This window comes from Symphodus melops (assembly GCF_947650265.1).
Source record: "Symphodus melops genome assembly, chromosome: 2".
NCBI classification, from domain to species: domain Eukaryota; kingdom Metazoa; phylum Chordata; class Actinopteri; order Labriformes; family Labridae; genus Symphodus; species Symphodus melops.
In genome coordinates this window covers 28,852,427-28,871,882 of record NC_136692.1, presented here as the reverse complement: position 1 = coordinate 28,871,882, position 19,456 = coordinate 28,852,427, and the positions used below count along the sequence as shown (strand labels likewise).

Below are 19,456 nucleotides of genomic sequence, written 5' to 3'. Positions count from 1 at the left end.
GCTGTAAGATGATAGCTGATGACTTTCTTGGCGTCGTCCATCTAACCAAATATTTTTTTTTCCTTCCTCTCTTCATGTCAAACCCGCTCTCTCTGCCTTCACTCACTGACCCTGCCTTGTTTTTCTGACCTTCTTTTGTACTTCTTTACTTCATGTTCTTCATCTCTTTTACTCCATACATCTTCTTTCTGTTGCTTGTGTTTCCTTTTTCATGTCTCCCGTGTGTTACCTCTAACCCACTGTTCCCTCTTTATTTTATTTAATGCTTCTATCCTCTTGTCTGTCATTCACATTTTCTATTATTTCCTCTCGCTCCCTCTTTGTCTTTCTCTGTCTTTTCCTCCCCTCTCGCCTCCCGTTCTCTCCAGCAGCCCGAGTCCAAATGGTTCCCGCGTGGCCATGGAAAGCCAGAACACTAACCTCAGGTAACCCACACACACACACACACACACACACACACACACACACACACACACACACACACACACACACACACACACACACACACACACACACACACACACACACACACACACACACACACACACACACACACACACACACACACACACACACACACACACACACACACACACACACACACACACACACACACACACACACACACACACACACACACACACGTCCACAGAGCTGCAAATGATGATGCTGAAGAAAGTTCACTTGAGGTTGACTCCAAAAAGCCAAAACAGTCCCTTTGAGGTCAGATGTCCATGTTCACAGTAGATGAACACCTTTCGATGCTGATGGCCTCGTGGTTAGGTTGGTCCCCGTGTACAGAGGCTGGAGTCGTCCTGGGTTCTAGTCCCACATGTCACTATCCACTGTCCTATCAAATAAAGCCCAAAAAGCCTGTCGGGAGGCTTCAGGTGCGCCTCTGCTCGCCTCCTTTACTTCTTACTAGCTGGATTTTTTTAATATGGCCGCCGTCCGCCGTCACTGAGCATCATAAGACTTCTTAGGTGACGTCTTAAACACTGAAGTTTTTATACAGTCTGAAGTAAATAAGCTGGACTCTTTCTCCTGCCAGCTCAGAGTCCCTTTCCTGCAAAAACACAGAGTGAGCTGACAGCAGGAATCGGCGACCGTTGCACGACCGTAGACGCGTGCACGTGACCTTTCGCTCTCTGTGCACGTTATTAAACTGCTGCGTCATGTTTTCTCTTCTCTAGCAGGTTCACACACACCTTTTCTCGATTCTGAGATTCTATCCAACTACATGTAGCTTTGGCTAATATTCTCATTATAGCGTCATATTAGAGGACTCTGTCATTCAGTTCGTCACACGCACACACACACACACACACACACACACACACTCTGCATCAGCCCATCTTTCAGTGTGTTTGTTCTGTCTGTCATTAGTCTGCCTTCGCTGAAGTTGAGCCTCGAGAAGCTCGGTGCAGCCAACATTTCTCAGGGAACATTATCCTGAACACGTCTTGAGTGCAGCAGCTGTTTTCTCAGCACCGGTCCTCATGTGCTTCCTTTATCAGCGAGAAAGCAGCGTATACCCAGATAGAACCAATCATCTGCTCCGACCACGATGAAAAGCTCCCTAAAAGTGAAGCCAAAACATTTGCACATCCTCCCCCTGCGCCCCGGCACCAGTGCAGGTCATAAGCTCCGCCTCCTCCGTGTTAACAGATGGGACATGAACTGAGCGTTCACTTTCCTTTAGTGGTTTAGTTTTAATGAGTTATTTGATTTTGTGAAAAGGGACAAAAAGTCGTGATTCACAGACACAAGTCTGTTTGCTGTGCACTGTGAGTCCACCTTGTTTTATCCGTAAGTGTGTTTTTCGTTCGCGGAAGGGGGCGGGGCTTCAGTACTGCGGCTCCACTCGCAGCTCTCTACTCTGTCGTATCTGTAGCTATTCTTTCGTCTTCAACAGAATCATTTAGGGGTGCAGGTAGCCTGTACGGACGGCTTCTCTCTCTCCTCTGTCCTGTCTCTTTATAAAGCCCCCGAGGAGAGCCGAGACTCATTTAGAGAAAATGAGACGGATCTGTGGAGGAAACCCACGAGATCTATGAATCACTGATGCGATTGGCTGAATCGTTCTTCTGGTATTCTGGCTGTCAGGGGGCTCCAGGTACTTTCCGCCTGCCAGCGGGTGAAGTAGGAATCATTAGAACAAGAGAAACACGGAGAGATGTGGAGATTTTTTTTCCCCCCTTTGCTTTTTTTTTTTTTTTTTTTTTTTTTTGAAAGTGCAAATTCTTGGTGGAAACCTCTCAATAACAGCAGCGGCTGGCACGATAGACATGTTTGGGAAATGAACATCTGGTCATTTGGTCAAATAGTATCCATATGTGTTTGAACAGCCTCTGGATGTGAGTTGAAGCTCTGCTATGTTATCCAGTCAGCATCATTAACAGCCTGTCTGGCTCCTTATTAGGAGGGATTTGAAGGAGAGCAGACAGAGTTAGCAAAAGGTCAAAATTAACGAGATCTAATTTGTAACGCAGCTTTCCGTGATACTCGCTAATTAACAGAGAACAAAATAAAAACACGCTCGCTCTACAGCAAAATCATCTGAATACAGGAGAGCAGACATGAGGTCAGGAAATCAATCACACAATATGACAGTGAAAACATGGCGTTCCCCTCCTGATAAGAACCAGCCTCAGCCCGAGCCCGCCTGCAGGGGAGCGTTTTAGACAGCTCAGGTTTCTCCGTGCAGTTTGGCCTCTCGTACACGTGCAAGTGGCGTTCTACGTCCCTGAAAACAAACCTCGTGTACGACTCCTTCCAGGGTGAAGATTTTCAGACACTCTGTGGAAGATGTTTATGTAGAATAACGTCACGCTGATAAGTGCGATGGCAGACGTAACCGTGGTGCTGGTGTTAACGCTGACCACGACGCTGACGAGCTGGGCCGCCTGGTTGGAGAACTTATTCATGTGATATTTTCACTGCAGAGATCAAAGATATAGTTTTGGACTTGAGCGTGATCATGAGAGCCGTGGCGGTGTGTTTCGTGTCTTCATGTTAGTGAGCGTGGACGGTGAAGCCGTTCTCACCCACACGCTCCTAAAAGATGTCAGGAACATTTCGAGCAGCTCCTCGAGTGGTGGACCAATCAGCTGAGTCCAACACGTTTATATCAACGCTACATGTTGTTTGACGTGACGATGGCATCAGTGAAAGATAGAACAGGATTCAAACGTTCCACTCTCGCTGCTCAACTTTCCAAGCAGCTGGAAGGACAACTTCTGGATTTGAAAATCCGCCTGCCAGCGTTCACACATGAACTTCACACTGACATTTCAAAAGCTCAAAAGCTGAACTGTTCAGGAACATGACTCACCGTCGTCTTTCTTTCTTCTTCACACGCAAACCAACAAGAGCGCTGAAATGACTCGTCATATCCTCTCGCTTGCCGTAGATTCATCGTCAACCTTTCTTTTTAAGCGGCCGTCCTTTCAAGTTGCTGCTTGATGAGGTCACAACATGTTGCTGTTACACACTAAACAATCTGTTTGTGGTTGTGTGTTTATTCGTGCACTGTGAGGGGTCGGTGGCGCCCTGCACAACGTTTGTTTACTGAAGCTGGATGGTTTGTTTTCTTCTGCGAGATCAGAAGGTGTGAAAAAGCTTTGCTGTTACAACACTTCAGTCTGCAGTTTGCACCTCGGTCTGCTGATCCTCCTGCTCGCTTCAGAAGTGACTCACACATCCTCGAGCCGATGAAGGCTTGGAGTTGTCAGACAGTCAGACGCAGCTTCATAGCTGCGGTGTGCCACACCGTCTGTCGAGCGCTCAGCTTCCTTTCTAGCTGCTGCTGGATTTAGGTTCAGTGAACATCAGCTGCTTTTTTCCAAACCAAGTCATAAATCTTAATGACATGTGTGTAAACATTTACTCTGATGTTTAAACGTGTGGATTCAGTTTTAGATTTCACACCTTTTGGGTGTGGAGGGAATTTAACCTGTGGAAGAAAAAAACTTTAAACGTGACTCGATAATAAATTGAAAGCAAATCTGTCAAACTTTATACATGTGAGGATAAATCTGGAGCTGCATGGTGGTTAGCTCTGTTTCCTCACAGCGAGCAGGTTGCTGGTTTGAATCCCCGTCTGACAGCAGTCTGCGCGTTTTCCCCGTGCATGCGTGCTGATTGCGTGTGAGGTTGTCCGTCTCGGTGCGTCTGCACTGTGATTGGCTCAGCTGCTGCAGCTCCTCCTCCTCCTCGACCCTGAACGAGACAAAGCGGTTTAGAGAGAACGGACGGAGGATGAAGTCCGTGGCACCAAATGGTTAATAATTTCACGTCATTGTTTTCTGTCATATGCAGGCGAGCTCCTGTGAACCTGTTGAATTGCTCAAATACGAAGGCCTCTGAACTTCTTGATGCTGTAAGTCGTAGAAGTGAGGCAGATTGTTTCATGTCAACACGTGGTTCAGTATGAAAGCATCATGTGATGCATCAGTGGAGGGTCTCTGTACTTGTGTTTTATCTCTCTGTATTATATCTTACAGACGTGCAAACGCTCCCGTCTCTGTCCCCTCCTGCCTTTTGAGGCTCGAGAGCGAGGCACGAGCTGATCCTCAGACCAGATCAGCTCACAAAGGGCCCTTTGATTCTCGGGGCCTGCTCGGGGTGATTTGGCGGTGGGGGCAGAGTGGGTGAGTCGGGGGCGGCTGCTGTGGCTTTAACACCACTGCACCTACTCAACACTAACTCCAGCCCACCTGCACCAGCTGCCGTTTCAAAGAGGCACCAACATTTTCTCTTCCACACACAAACTGAAGCTTATACGCTCCCGTGTGTGCGTGCGTGTGTGTGTGTGTGGACGGCGGCGTGTCATGACTCTGCACATTCAGGTGCAGATGACCCACTTCTAGAAAATGTGCACTCCTTCATTTTTTGACTTCTCCTCTTTCTTCTCCTTCAACCTTGAAATAACAAGAATGAAATCGTCTGGCTCTCGTGTTGAAATCGAAGGTTTATACGTCCCCCCCCCCCCCCCCCCCCCCCGTCGTCGTATTTCACTCGAGCTGTCACACAAACAGGAGCCGTTCCCTCTTTTGGCTCTGCCAGATTTTCAGCTTCGCTGTGCTTGTATTTTCTATATTTACCATAAAATATGCCAAGCTCGTCCCGTTTGGAAACCATAGACGTCGAACTATGTCGAAACTAAATTTTTAATTACACTGTGCCCTCAGACGGATTATTATGTTTCTTGAGTCTCAGAGCCAAAAACAACTCATTCCATTTTGTTTTAAGGCCATTTTTTTTCTTCCCCTCCTCTTTCCTAAAGTGGTTTTCAGGACTGCTCCGCTGCAGTCTTACCCTTTCTTTGACATGCTCGCAGCCCCAGCGCCAGCCAATAAAATAAATAGCAGCATAGTTGATTATACAGGGATAGAGGAGCGAGACACTGCACCCGTTTAGTTTGGAAAGCCTGAATAGAAGAAGCCTTTTTCAACCCGCTGAACCAGAGAACCCAAAGTGTATAACGAGCGTCGGAATAAGTGGGTGGCTCTGTGGCTGCTACCTCAGAACGTCTCTGCTTCCCTTTCTGTATCCCGGCTCAGGCCTCTTTGTTTGGCCCACACTCGTCTCCCGGCGGAGGACAGTAGCTTCTTTTAAAGAGCTCCTCTGCTGGCTCAGCGTCTCTCTGCAGGAAAACAAGCCCCGCTGTCCCGTTGAAGAGGGAGGCATGTGATATGTTTTCACGGCCCACCCAGGCATCGCACCGCCAACCGATCACCACAATGAGGGGCGAGAGCAGGCCAGGACTAGAACAGTGACCCTCACCTTCTTTTACACTTGTCCCGTGTCTTTGAGAAAATGCTCGCACTGACTTGAAAGAGAGTAAATGGGGAAAACGATCAAGGCAGACCCCAGCGGAGTATACAGCCGGAAATTAAACCTGGTCTCCTCTGTCCTCTGTCCTCCTGTCTTCTTCCTTTTTTATCTCCCTCTCTCTGTCTGTTCATCTTCAATCCCTTTTTTAACCCCTCCAGTCACCCGCCTCAGCTGAAGGAGCAGGGTGGTCCTGGGGGCCCCCCACAGGCCCTGTCCCCGGCCCAGCTGCCTGAAGAGGCGGAGTGCCTGACGGTGCCCAAGTACAAGAGAGATCTGGTGCAGAAACTGAAAATCCTGCGGCAGGAACTCTCCCAGCAGCAACCCCAGGCCGGCCACTGCCGCATCGAGGTCTGCCGAGAGGAGATATTTGAGGTAAAAAAAAAAAAACAACCTCTACTATGCTTAATATTTGCATCTCGAATGTTTTCAGCCTTTTTCACACGTGCACTCCTGAATATTTCTGGAAAATCATCATCAGGACATCATCATCATCCCAGTGTCACACACAGCCAGAGCTTCACATGCACTCAGCACTTTTCCACCTCGCTGGCTCCAACGTGACAGTCTCCATCATCCTCACCCCAGTATGTCTCTGTTTCTGCCCCTGATGGAGGTCAAACCCCCGTCCTTCTGCCACACTTTAAAGGACGTCGGCATCTCGCCTCGAACTGGCAAATCTGTCAGCACCAAACCTCACTGCATGCACAGATATCCCACCTTGAAACCTTATTAGAGAAGTGGGGGGGGGGGGGGATTTGTCTTGCACCAAAACACGAAAACCTGAATAACAAAGACGGGCCAACAACCAATCGTCTTCTCATTAAATAAAAACCATAGAAGGAAACATCCTAGAGTGAATGTATAACAACACGGTGCACTGACAATGTCTTCATAAAACTCTCCATCTGGCATTCAAAGCGTCGACTCCTCGAGAACAATAGCCAAGTTCTCAAACACCCAGATCTTTGCATTTTACTGGCATTTTTTCACCCCATTTACGACGTGCAGCAGAAAAAGGCCCAGGGCCGCACAGAACCAGTACTCAGAACCGCTTTACGACTTCCAGAGAAAGAAGCCGAGCTCTCGCTTCAGCACGAAAAACATCTCTGTGCGACTTCTCTCCTCCTCCTCCTCCTCCTCCTCCTCCTCCTCCTCCTCTGTTTTTGTGCTCTAAATCATTTGTTCTAGCAAGGCGAGGCATTCTTCCTCGATGATCTCAGCAGTTAAAGAGACAGGGGGAGGAGCGGGTGAGGAAGGGTCAAAGGCAGCAGTGGCAAATATTCAGGGCCAGACATAACTTCATAACTATGAGTCGAGCAGTGACTTCATCCTCCTTCGACAGCTGTAGAAGGGGAAACTTGAGTGTGAAAAGCAGCTCTGCAGATCCACTTGAGGTTTGCGTTGCAGGAAGCAGAGCTGCAGTTCAACGCTGGCGGTGTTCACACGTGTGCATGCCATGTTTTCAGTCTGATTGTCGATCGTATGGAAGCATGCAGACAGACTGTGTTGAGTCAGTGTTTGCACTCTTCTGGGAGAACAGAGCGTCACATTAAAACACAACATGCTAACGATCAGGAGGATTTCAGCTGCAGTCCTTCTGAAGTTCTCCAGAAGTTTTCTGGAGTGCAAATGTGAATGAGGGGAAGAAGGGCAAAGTGCAAAGCATGCTGGGATACTTCCGTTAAAAAGTCACCAGCCAGGGTGGGCGGACAAAAGTCCTGCATGGAGCTGTGACATTTACAGGTCTCGTCTAAACGGACGGCAGGTTGAGAAGCCCGTCGTATCTCATGACCTGTGAGAAAAATCACTCATTTGATTTATGTTTCTCCTTCATGACGCTGCTCTTGTTGATATTTAAAATCTGCTCTCTTTGCTTTCTGAGCCGTCCTTGTCCATAACCTGGCTGTTTGTCTTGTATTACAGGAGTCCTACCGACAGGTGATGAAGATGAGACCAAAGGATCTCTGGAAGAGACTGATGATCAAGTTCAGAGGAGAGGAGGGGCTGGACTATGGCGGGGTGGCGAGGTACGCCCACATGTGTCCCCTGTAGTGTCAGAAACAACGAGTGTTTGAAATAATATTGAAGCCCATGTTTGACTGTCGACCTGTGTGTGCGTGTGCGTGTGTGTGTGTGCGTGTGCGTGTGTGTGTGTGTGTGTCAGGGAATGGTTATACCTGCTGTCCCACGAGATGCTGAACCCGTACTACGGCCTGTTCCAGTACTCCAGAGACGACATCTACACTCTACAGATTAACCCCGACTCTGCTGTCAACCCGGTATGACTCACTACGTATACATGGAACTAACTTTTGTTTCTAACCTCCTGTCGCCTAGCAACCCCTACAGCTGCACCAGAACCTGCTAACACAACCAACATCCCATAACTTAACCCTACTAGGATAACATCCATATTGCTCGGGTGGTATTTGTGGTGTAGCAGAGAGAATCACTCCCATGATTCCCGGACAGCCTCAACATCATCTTTTGATCATGTTTTGATTGAGCGCCCCCTGGTGGCGGTTAATACGTACTGTGCATTTTTACAGATGCGTGATTTTTGGATTGTAGAAAATCCTCAGATTTCTGTTTCTTGATTGTTTTGATTTCTAACTGGACCTTTGCACAGTTTGCCTTTTCTTTTCGTACTGTTGATAATTCAGAAGTTTGATAATCCAGTTGATGGATGAAAGCCTTCATGTCGACCCCTGCGTTTACTCTGCAGGAGCACCTGTCGTACTTCCACTTCGTGGGTCGCATCATGGGCATGGCGGTGTTTCACGGTCACTACATCGACGGCGGCTTCACTCTGCCCTTCTACAAACAGCTGCTGGGGAAACCCATCACGCTGGATGACATGGAGTCTGTGGACCCCGACCTCCACAACAGCCTCGTCTGGATCCTGTGAGACTTTTATATGTGACTGTAAACCCAAAGTCAGCATGACGAGCCGATTGTTTCTGTTTTTTTGTTTCTAAGATACAACAGGAACAAATCTCTTTTATGTCTTCTCTCAGCTGGAACTCTGAGTGTAAATCCGTCCTTACACAGACAATTAAAATATATACAGATACACAACAGTTAATCTGTGGCGCCCTCTGCTGTCAATTTTAGCTCAGGACATTTGATCTGAAAACATGAACATCCTTCCTGGTTGGATCATTTTCCATCGTGCTTTGACACTGGCGAGATTTGAGTCCAAATATCCGTTAATAGGACCCAGAAATGTTTGATAAAAAGTTAAATCTCTGTAAAGATTACAAGTTGTGGATGATCCCCATTGTTCATCTCCAGGGACAACGACATCACCGGCGTCCTGGACCACACTTTCTGTGTGGAGCATAACGCCTACGGAGAAATCATCCAGCACGAGCTCAAACCCAACGGCAAGAGTATGCCCGTCTCCGAGGACACCAAGAAGGAGTATGTTAGGTAAGAAGAAGGGTCAAAGGTCATCGCTGTTTTTATTTTTGTATCGTTTGAAGTTTTAGTTTAGTGTCGGTGAGATTTGAACACGTTGTCTTCGGTGGACGGGTACGTGTCAGGGGTCACAGCAAAAATAAGTTATGAACAGTCTTGACCCTCCATGACATGCTCTCACAGTTTTTCATTTCACCATCGTCTCCCCCCCCCCCCCCCCCCGCTTGCAGGTTGTACGTGAACTGGCGTTTCCTTCATGGCATCGAGGCTCAGTTTCTGGCGCTGCAGAAAGGTTTCAACGAGGTCATCCCTCAACACCTGCTCAAATCCTTCGATGAGAAAGAACTGGAGGTACGAGACGCCTTTCTACTCTGATGTTCGAAAACACCACGACCCCTGAAAGGTTCTGATTGATGCTAGTCGAGGTCAGTCATTAAGTTTCCTTCTCCCTCCAGCTGATCGTGTGCGGCCTGGGAAAGATCGACATCTTGGACTGGAAGTCCAACACGCGTCTGAAGCACTGCACGCCCGACAGCAACATCGTCAAGTGGTTCTGGAAAGCCGTGGAGTCGTTCGACGAAGAGAGGAGGGCGCGGCTGCTGCAGTTTGTAACCGGCTCGTCGAGAGTTCCACTTCAGGGCTTCAAAGCTTTACAGGGTACTGACCGGACACGAATATCTGTATCCTGCCCGGCGTCGACTTCAGCTTCTTTTCTTCTAGCTTTAGTCGTCCGCCGACATCTCGAAGATGTCTGTGTCTTATAACACATAAACTTTGTCTCGTTTATCATGAACGAGTCCGCTGATGAAGCTGATCATCCTGTTTGTGCTGCAGGTGCTGCAGGACCCAGACTCTTCACCATCCATCAGATCGACGCCAACACCAACAATCTGCCCAAAGCCCATACCTGGTGTGTGACATGCAGTGTGAGCACAGCTTCACTCTGACAGGAAACAAACTTTGACTTGAGATTTAACGAATCGCCTCTTTTTTTTCTTTTTCTTTCCAGCTTCAATCGGATCGACATTCCTCCCTACGAGAGCTACGACAAGCTCTACGACAAGCTGCTGACGGCCATCGAGGAGACCTGCGGCTTCGCTGTGGAATAACAGACATATATGAGTGTGTGTGTGTGTGTGTGTGTGTGTGTGTGTGTGTGTGTGTGCAGGACTAGAATATAACGGTCACTGCGGCGTGATTTGTGCGTCTCAGAGCGGCCTGCAGTCTTCCTCTTCTTTAACAGCTCTCCACACTCTTCTCTTATCAAGATCTGTTTGAACAGCTGCTACAGACTCTTCTGACCCCTTTATTTTTAAATTTTCTTTGTTGCGCTTTTTCATTTGTTTCCTTTTTTTGGGGGGGGGGGATTTTTGTGAACAATTTATGTTTAATAACTCAAAAGCTGCAGCGGCGTTTTTTTAAGTGGACCGTTTCTGTTTGAATTCAGAACGAGGAACCTCACTTTGAATCAGGACGAACAAACGGGTCAACCTAGAGGTGCACTGATTGGCCAGCTGGGGATCGACGTCTGTGAGCGGCAGGTCCTCTCAAGTTTATCTGATTCTGTGCAGGACTCAGATTTACACGCACGCCATGCGCTAAACACTAATACAACACAGAAGCTGACATGTCATCAACATGGGTCCCCAACAGCAGAGGCCACGAGGTGTCGACCTACTAAAGGATAAACAGACACTTGCACCTCTAACTGGAAAGTATCTCGAACAAAAATGTTTTCACACGAGTGCCGTCCCTCTCTCTCGCACAACATGTGGAAATATTATCCAATTTATAATCCTGTAATATTCTTTGTTCACGCTGCGACACTTAAATGATGAAACCTCAACCCTGCGAGCGTGAAATTAAAAAAGTTTGAGCTTCCGTGAAACAAAATGACTCTGCTGGAAACGTAACAGACGAATGCGTGTTGATGATAAACTTTTTTGAAACACCTTTTTACAGCAGCAGCGAGAAAGTGAACCCGTCACCACTTGATGACTGCAGCAGAAGAGAGTGAAGAGAGTGAGCAGCTTTGGAGGTTTTAAAAGTTACCCTGGAGGGTGCTGGAGGGCCTCGCGCCTCATTCACGCTCCACGCTTCACGTCCTCCTCCGTCTCCTCTTCAAGCTTTCCGCTCTCTCTTCTGCTGAATCATCCAGTAAAGCCTCGACGTTTTTTATACAGTGAACCTTTAATTAAATTCAAACTACAACAGGTTTTGCTGTCAAAGACACAATCAGACTCGGCAGGTCAGACCTGGACTTGTGAATCGGTGCATCTCGTCACGTTCTCCTTCGTCAATCGAGAGCAATACGTCACGCTTTCTGTTTTTATCATGAATCGATCCTCGTGCTACTGAATATTTATCACTGCAGAAATCCTTCCCATGTGTTGCCACCTCAACCTCGACTATCACACCCTCCAGTGCTCGTTACCTGCACAGCACGCGGTTTAGTAGGAGCTTCACATTTTCATCCTACCTCAGTGTAACGCTTTGATACTTGCAGGAAAGTGGACGGCTCATTTAATTGAAATTCAGGATGGGGAGTCGTACGGTGGTTTTCTTTTTTTAGAGCAGCGCTCCATAATGTTAAATTTTTCTTCCAGCAGTCCCTTTGTAACCGTCAGTGTTTTTCAAACCGTGAATATCTCTGTATGAACAGACCTCAGACTGGCTTGAATGTGGGTCTGATGCTTTGTCGGCTCTGGTTAAGATGAAGAGAATCAGAACTTTTCCTAAATCACTGCAGTGAGGCCGCAGCTCTTTGTGAACGCACGTCTCTGCATGTGTTCGCCATCATGGTGTGCTTGTATGAGAGGAAGGTGGAAGGGTTTTTTATAGACCATTTCCCCGTCATCAGTTCTTGCACATTGTTTTTGTATTTGGAGCTGCAGAGCAGATAAAACCTCACTTTTTGAGCCTGGTTAGTCTTCCTTTTCTCGTCCGTCTGTCTGCAGCTGTTATGTACAAAGTTGCATTTTTAGTTTATCTTGTCAAATTACCTGCTTAAGGAAAAAAAAAAAAAAGGCACATGGGACCATGTTTGATGCAAAAGCTGTTCCAAGCCGGCGTCTGCTTCCACTCACATCCTCCGTCGTTCTGTCCTGTCACTTTTGAGCACTTTAAAAACTGAGCAGTGATGCAGGAGTGCTTCCTCCACCTTAGATTAAAGTACATCATGTTTCTTTTTCCTGACATTAGAAATATACAGAGTAAGAAGTATCTAAACACCTGTAATATTTGGGTATATATGTACAAATACATAGTGATTTTGTATATTGTTGCTTGTTCTTTGTGTTCATTTAAATGCAAGCATGTTGGTGTCTGCCACAGACCTTTTTGCATTCTCAGGTAAAGTTGTCTTTTAATGAGTTTCTTTTCTATTTTTTTCTTTTTCATAGATTATGGTCGTAGAAGTCGGGGGAGAGGGGTATTAGCAACTTTTTTTTAACATTTTTTTTTTAGAGATCCTTTTTTTTTTAAACCCATGGTGGAGCGGAGAAGTTAAAAGAAGAACATGAAGGGACTCAGACTGCATACAGATGGATAACACACCACAGTCGCCTCCTAGTGTACGAAAGTGAAGCCAAAATTTTGGGGCTAGATTCTGTGCATGAGATCACCTAAAAGAGGAATCAATGTTATGCAGCTTTTTACAACAAAAGCAGACTTCAAACTTACTGAGAAAACATCCAGGATCGCTCGGGTCGTTCACACTCACTGTCAGGGGCGTGGCCATCGTGTTTTGGGACTGGGGTGGTCCAACTCGGGCACCGTCTTCTGCAGGGGTGGCCAGAAGTTTGTGTTCACTCAAAATATTGGCGACATGAACGTCTTATTAGCTTCGTTCTTCAAAGACTCAAAACTATACGTTCGTCCAAAGTCACAATTTAAAGTATTTTAAAAACTGTAAACAAACATCTGCACGCTGAAAACTGAGAGCTGGCAGTTACAACACCGTTGTAATGGTGGATTGCATCACAAATCTCTGGAAAGGTAAATATCTAATAATAGTTCAGGATTTTGGAGTCTCACCTGAGGAGGGCAATAAGTTTCCAAAGTGTCTTCTGGACAATGCTCACCATTATAGAAAGTCCTGTGATTTTTGTGTTAGTTGCGATTCCTTTCCCCGTTGCTGCGATAAAATGAGGTTTGAGAAAAATAAATTGGTTTTATATTTACATTTTTTTCTGTTCCATCTGTTAACATGGAGGAGGCGGAGCTTCTACTGCAGCGAGTCAGCAGGGGGAGTTTCACATCTTTTGGCTTCACTTTTGCACTGTCCATTTGTTTATGCAGTCTGTGGTAAGAACTGAATACCGGCGACGGCACAGATCTGTAATGAACAGAAGTCTGTCAACAAAAGTGGATTCTTTAAATCTGGGAAACGGACTGAATGCTGATTGTGGTTTCAGCTGCAGCTGCTGAGCTACTGGATGCTACATGTAATATGAGCATCTGCATCCAGGATCATCCTTCCAAAGAAATCCCCCTCGCATGAACAGATTCTTTCCGACTCCGAGGTTGAAAAGAAATGCATTGAACCCTTTTTTGCACGTTATGCACACCTGAGCTCCGTGTTGAAGTCACGCACCTCCTTCTATCGACCAAATATTAATGGACTGATTCATGCTTTTTAAAAATGTAGATAACGTATAGATATATCCTCACACACACAGACACGAGTTCATGATATGCACACGTGTATGTTTGTCCACCTCTGCTCGGTTTTTAAAAAAATATTTGTATGTTTTCCGGCTCGTTCCGTCTTTGTGCTCTGGGATGAGAGGCGAGCCGATGTCCTTGAGAAGTTTGCAGATGATGGTTAATTGTTTGACACACTTTGAACGCCTGTGACGTCAACAAACTTTTACATTTTTTATTTGATAAAAGTCAATGAAACACACTGAGAGAAAATAAATCAAAACTAAAATAAGCGCTCAACATATTCTGAATTTAAGAACAAAACAGGTGGTGTACTAATGTGTGTCTGTGTAAAGACGTTTTTATGAAATGATACAAAATAGATGAAAAAAAAAACGTTTTTTTTTAAACTCCACTGTGTTTCCTTCCTTTTTGATTTCCTATCTGGTTTTGTATTTATTGTTACAGTATACGTGTTCATAATTTTTTCACATCAGCCGCTCTGTGAGCTCGTAACTGACACCTGTACATAAAGATGGATAAGAAACAAAGTCTTACACTTCCTGTACCCTTACGGAAAGCTGAGCAATAAAACTCTGCTGTTTGAACGTCACAGCAATATGTTTTATAAAATCCATGTGTTACTGTCTGTTTTTTTTTCCATCTCCAGCTGAGGGGTTAAAAGAGGAAGTAAGGACAACCTGTGTTTGTGTTTAGGCTTTTGTATACAGCTTTCTGTACTTCTTTGCATTGATCTCTTAAATACCGATAATCCTCAGCGAACACCAGAACATCTGAAGAGAGAGAGAAAAGTAACTTTCACAGCCACAGAATCAAAGCAATGATCCAGTCATCTAGAGCAAGATAAAACATATGTACATTCATTCATATATCATAGACTGTAAATGTTAATGGATGAAGCCTTTAAGTGGTGTCACCCGTCTCTTCCTGCAGGGGGCGATGGAGTCCCATCGATGGCGGTCTCCATGCTGGAAATGCTGTCTCACCCTAACCTTCAACCTGTCAATTAATTACTCTTCATATCCTTCATAAAATATAACCAGATGAGTTACCAAAAAAAAATCAACCCATCTGCGGTAAAAACAGGCTTTTTTCAATGGGTGTGTATGTGACTTCCTGTGCTCTGCAGCCAGCCTCTAGTGGACACTCCAGGAACTGCAGGATTTTACACTTTAGCATTGATTACATTCAGAGGTTGTCTCTTGACATTCAAACTGTTTATATTAAATCCTGTAGAGTTTTCAGGGCAAAATGTGATTTCTAAACCACTAGCCACTTTATTCTACACCCACCGCCCACGCCCCGCCCACAATCCATATATAAGGAGAAAGGGGGGCGGCTGAGAGTCTACTACTGGACGGCCGGGGTTCGATCCCGATCTCCTGCTGCCTCACGTCCGATGTGCCCTTGAGCAAGACACTTTGCCCAAAGTTGCTCCTGCTGCTTTGTGGGCTGGGTATGAATGGAGGAGTCAACACTGATGGTCACTTTACGGTTCAGTGTGTGAATGAGTACGTGTGACCTGCGGTGTGTAAGCGCTTTGAGTGGTCAGAGACGAGAAAAGATAGAAATATAAAAGCTCACTTCCATTTACCAGTGAAATAAAAATAAAAACAGGCTGACAAACTGAGGAGACAAGTTTCATGAATTCGTCATGTGGAAGCAGAAGATGAGGTGAAAGAATTCAAGACGGGAAAATAAGACAATAACAAAACACTGAAAGCTAATATTACAGGAATTCAAAATGCCTGAATAATAATCAACTTTCTGTTATGTTATGAGAAATGTCTATTATTAAAGTTTAAAGAAAAAAAACATTTTGGATTACGGTAGCCGGGAAGGTCAAAAAGGTAAAAAAAAACAAAACCCAGCGAGCTTTCCATTCGCCATTGTTTGGGGCATATATTCGACATTTTTCAAATAAAGGTGACCTCGTATAAAGGACGAAGATGGAGAAGTGTGAGGGAGAAGGACAGTCAGTGCGACCTAAGCTGCCCGTGAAGAAGAAGAGGGTGAGGAAGAGTCTGTCGGAGGAGGCCAGGAAAGCGAAGCGAGAGTCCGACAGGCTGAGAGCGAAGAACCGGGTGAACCTCGGCCGAGCTCACGGTGTGTGGAAGAAACTACGGCAAGAGAACGGCTTCAAAACGGACGCTGAAATGGCTCTGTTTCTCATCAACGTGTAGGTGACAGTGTTGATTATTCTGACGTGTGTGTGTGTGTGTGTGTGTGTGTGTGTGTGTGTGTGTGTGTGTGTGTGTGTGTGTGTGTGTGTGTGTGTGTGTGTGTGTGTGTGTGTGTGTGTAAGGGTGCACAGACCCAGTTAAATCTGTGACGTGAATCCAGGTAGTGATGTGTTTTATTTTATCAGCTCATTTAATATAACTGCCCTGTAATCAATGCTAAATGGATTTATAGTTATTTTCTTGTTAAAGCTTTTTTGACTCACTGATAGAAGCTGCTCTGTAGTGAAAACCATCAGAAGTATCTGACGTCATTCATACGCTGCTGCTTCGGCTGCGGGAGCAAGTCAGGGTTGAACGTCTTACTCAAGGAGACAGCAGGAGTTGGGGATTAAATATAGGGTATATATATAATAGTTATATTTTTCATTTATTTGCGTCAGGGTCTAAAATTAACATTAATTGGTGACTTTCAGCCAGTCAGATGGTCTGCGGTCGCCAAGGTAACAACTGTTGTTGCATTTTTTTATTGATTTTTTTTTTTGTTTAGACCAGAACCTCTTTCAAGGTCTCTAGTACAGACTTATCTGATGTTTACCTTTTTGCTTCTTTGAAAAAAATCAAGAACAGCAGCTGTAACCATGACAACCAAAGTCACCACTTGTTAAAGTGTTACACCGGAATATGAATTAACCCTCGTGAGCAGGTTGTAGCCAATCAGTTACACGTTTTGTCATGCTCGTACACAACACACATTACATACCCGGCGTTATTTAGGATCAGTGTTTAAAATACAAACAGGGTTAGCTCCCACGTAACTGGCCAATCACAGCAACTTTGTACAAACGTGCATCATCCATCTTCTACGTCAAGGTCAAGGTCTCTTCATTCTACGTTATTTATTTATACCATGTTGCTGGCGACTTCCTGCCCAACGTGTCTGTGGTTGTCATAGTTACATGTTGAAGACAGGCTGAGCGTGTCCGTAGAGAAAATACAAAAAAAAAAAAAAAAAAGTATTTAAAGGACGTCTAAAATTAGCACGGTCACACTTTGAACAGCAACATCGGCTTGATGTTGACATCATATCGCGCCGCTCGCTTCTCTTTTACGAGAACCTGTCAGTGTCTTCAGAGACTAGAAATTTACCAGAGAAGAGTCGGAGGAGTCTGAAAGTGGATTCACTGTAACCAAGATTTAAAGAGATGAAAAGTGGAAAAGAAACTTGAGGCGACTCGACAGATGCCTGTTTGAAACAATGCTAAAGCTAATGCTAATAATAATGGAGACTTAAATGTGTGTGTTTCTGTGAATGAATCTTCAAACCCATGACGATGTTTATCGTTGCAGATATCTTCAGACCAAGTCCCTGAGTCAGCCCGACTCTTTGACTCTGTATCGGAGAGCTTCAGCTGAAAACCGGTGGGTCAAACATTTACCCCAAACGGATCAACACATGACCACGTTGATCCCACAGCGTGAATGTCGTACTTGTCGTACTCCTAAAGCGTGTCTTTGCGTTCTTTTCGCAGCGACAGCGTGGAGTACGAATACGAGTTAGCGACGAGTTCGCCCAGTGACGATGAATTTGAAGTTTCTGCGGCTCCGTCTGTCGAGTCGTCTGAAAACGGACAGGTAACTGAAAGTCGAACACGATGACCTGAAAACGTGATTCTAAACATTATGAGGGGCTTCAGTCCGAGCTCGATCAGGTCCGACTGACACGAGGAACAGAGAACTAAATAATGTCTGAAAACGTGCAGGTCGTCGATGCTCATGTTTCTGTTTCATCTGAAGGAGTCAGAGAACACGGATCACCAAGTGAAAGCTGAAGACTCCAAAGCTCACCTGTCAGGTAACAAAGGTGAGTGATGGTCACAGTTATACTCGAGCACTAGAAGGGGTTCATGAATCTCTTGAATTTCCCTCGGTATCAATAAAGTATCTATCTATCTATCTATCTATGAGTGAATAGTAACGGCTGTTTGAAATTGACCGACACAGATGTTGAAGAAAACAAGGACGAAGGAGTCAACTCTTCATTCCTCGTCGGAGACGGTCATCACCTGGTGGATTTGGGCAGGTAAGCTGAAGTTAAGTTGAATCAATAGCAGACTTTTTCGAGGCACTGATCATCATCATCATCATCATCATCATCATCATCATCATCATCATGGAGTTTAATAAATCACTACGAGCTCACGAACTCTGCTGAAGGAAAACCAAGAGAAAAATCCCAAAATGTTCCGGTTAGTCCGTCAGTGTCTTCAAGAGCCCCAGCTTTCCTCGTCTGTAGGAAGGCAGAGAGGGATGAAAGGAGGAAGGAAGTGAGGGAGGAAGGAAGAAAGGAGGAAGGAAGTGAGGGAGGAAAGAAGGGAAGAAGGAGGAAGGAAGTGAGGGAGGAAGGAAGGGAAGAAGGAGGAAGGAAGTGAGGGAGGAAGGAAGAAAGGAGGAAGGAAGGGAAGAAGGAAAGAAGGAAGGGCAGCACAGCCTAAAATCAAAAGATGACAAGATTTTTATGTTTTTTTCGTCCTCAGCCCGTCAGAGTTCGTCGTGGATGAAGAGTGCATCCTTCAGCTCTTCAAGTCGTGTCGGGGATGCAACAAACAATGTAAAATTAGAAAACAGGTGAAAGGACTGAAGCTCGTGATCAACCAGGCGTGTTGTTACTGCGAGCACCGCTTCAAGTGGACCAACCTGCCGGACGACCACGACCACGACGCTCTTCAGGTGAACGGGGACAAGACGGCACACGGAGCGATCGGCTCCGAGCTGCAGACAAACAGCTGAGACGAGTTCAGCTCTGAACAGAAACACACACACACACACACACACACACACAGGTGGTGCTGCAACAACACTGAAGCAGGAACATCTTCCAGGTGGTTTTTACCTGCGATGACTCAGCAGAGCAGCTGGACTCCTTTTCTTCTGCTTTATGTATTAACTTCTGTTTTTATGTCCTTCAAACGCAACTAAGAAACTTCTGAAGCGTGCTCCAGGTCAGCAGGAAATGACGTTTGATTGGATGTTGAACCGTGGACTGAACGATGGCTGTAATTTAAAGATTGTCTTTCGGGGGAAAGCTGGACCTTCCTCTTATTATTTGATGCTTTTTCATCCTTGTTTCAAAGCGCAGCTGCACAAAACCTGTTCAGAACAGGAGTGTTGTCAAATTCAAAAGACAATTAAAGCTACATGAAATGACTCGTCCCTTTACCTCTGTGTGTGTGTGTGTGTGTGTGTGTGTGTGTGTGTGTGTGTGTGTGTGTGTGTGTGTGTGTGTGTGTGTGTGTGTGTGTGTGTGTGTGTGTGGCCTAGTATTGGTTTTTTATGAGCAAAAATCTTCTGAG

The 19,456-nt window shown here is 45.6% G+C and overlaps 2 protein-coding genes across 3 annotated transcripts in view; both read left to right on the top strand.

The window, feature by feature from the left end:
• The window catches only part of LOC306820656 (E3 ubiquitin-protein ligase SMURF2), a 51,546-nt gene extending 40,598 nt beyond the window's left edge, over positions 1-10,948 (top strand). Inside the window, exons 11-20 of one of the 2 annotated variants that reach the window (XM_079338578.1) lie at positions 372-425; positions 5,997-6,210; positions 7,762-7,865; positions 8,003-8,117; positions 8,564-8,742; positions 9,133-9,270; positions 9,489-9,609; positions 9,714-9,915; positions 10,093-10,168; positions 10,268-10,948. In XM_079338578.1, coding sequence (XP_079194704.1) covers positions 372-425; positions 5,997-6,210; positions 7,762-7,865; positions 8,003-8,117; positions 8,564-8,742; positions 9,133-9,270; positions 9,489-9,609; positions 9,714-9,915; positions 10,093-10,168; positions 10,268-10,367 — 1,303 coding nt within the window. In that variant the 3' untranslated portion in view covers positions 10,368-10,948. Of the gene's footprint in view, positions 1-368; positions 426-5,996; positions 6,211-7,761; positions 7,866-8,002; positions 8,118-8,563; positions 8,743-9,132; positions 9,271-9,488; positions 9,610-9,713; positions 9,916-10,092; positions 10,169-10,267 lie in introns of both variants that reach the window. The other variant, XM_079338577.1, reaches the window with a different exon arrangement.
• Positions 10,949-15,726: 4,778 nt separating this feature from the next.
• On the top strand, positions 15,727-18,939 carry LOC306820665 (uncharacterized protein). The gene is made up of 6 exons (XM_079338588.1): positions 15,727-16,102; positions 17,454-17,525; positions 17,636-17,738; positions 17,901-17,967; positions 18,108-18,186; positions 18,641-18,939. Exons 1-6 carry the CDS (start codon positions 15,873-15,875, stop codon positions 18,891-18,893), a joined length of 804 nt encoding a protein of 267 aa, XP_079194714.1. The 5' UTR covers positions 15,727-15,872; the 3' UTR covers positions 18,894-18,939.
• Positions 18,940-19,456: the final 517 nt, after the last annotated feature.

Excerpts from the sequence above, each read along its gene's own strand:
- LOC306820665 (XM_079338588.1), top strand. The coding sequence starts at position 15,873 with ATGGAGAAGTGTGAGGGAGAAGGACAGTCAGTGCGACCTAAGCTGCCC. Across the intron at positions 16,103-17,453 it reads GCTCTGTTTCTCATCAACGT|ATATCTTCAGACCAAGTCCC; the intron begins GTAGGTGACAGT and ends TTATCGTTGCAG. Across the intron at positions 17,526-17,635 it reads AGAGCTTCAGCTGAAAACCG|CGACAGCGTGGAGTACGAAT; the intron begins GTGGGTCAAACA and ends TTCTTTTCGCAG.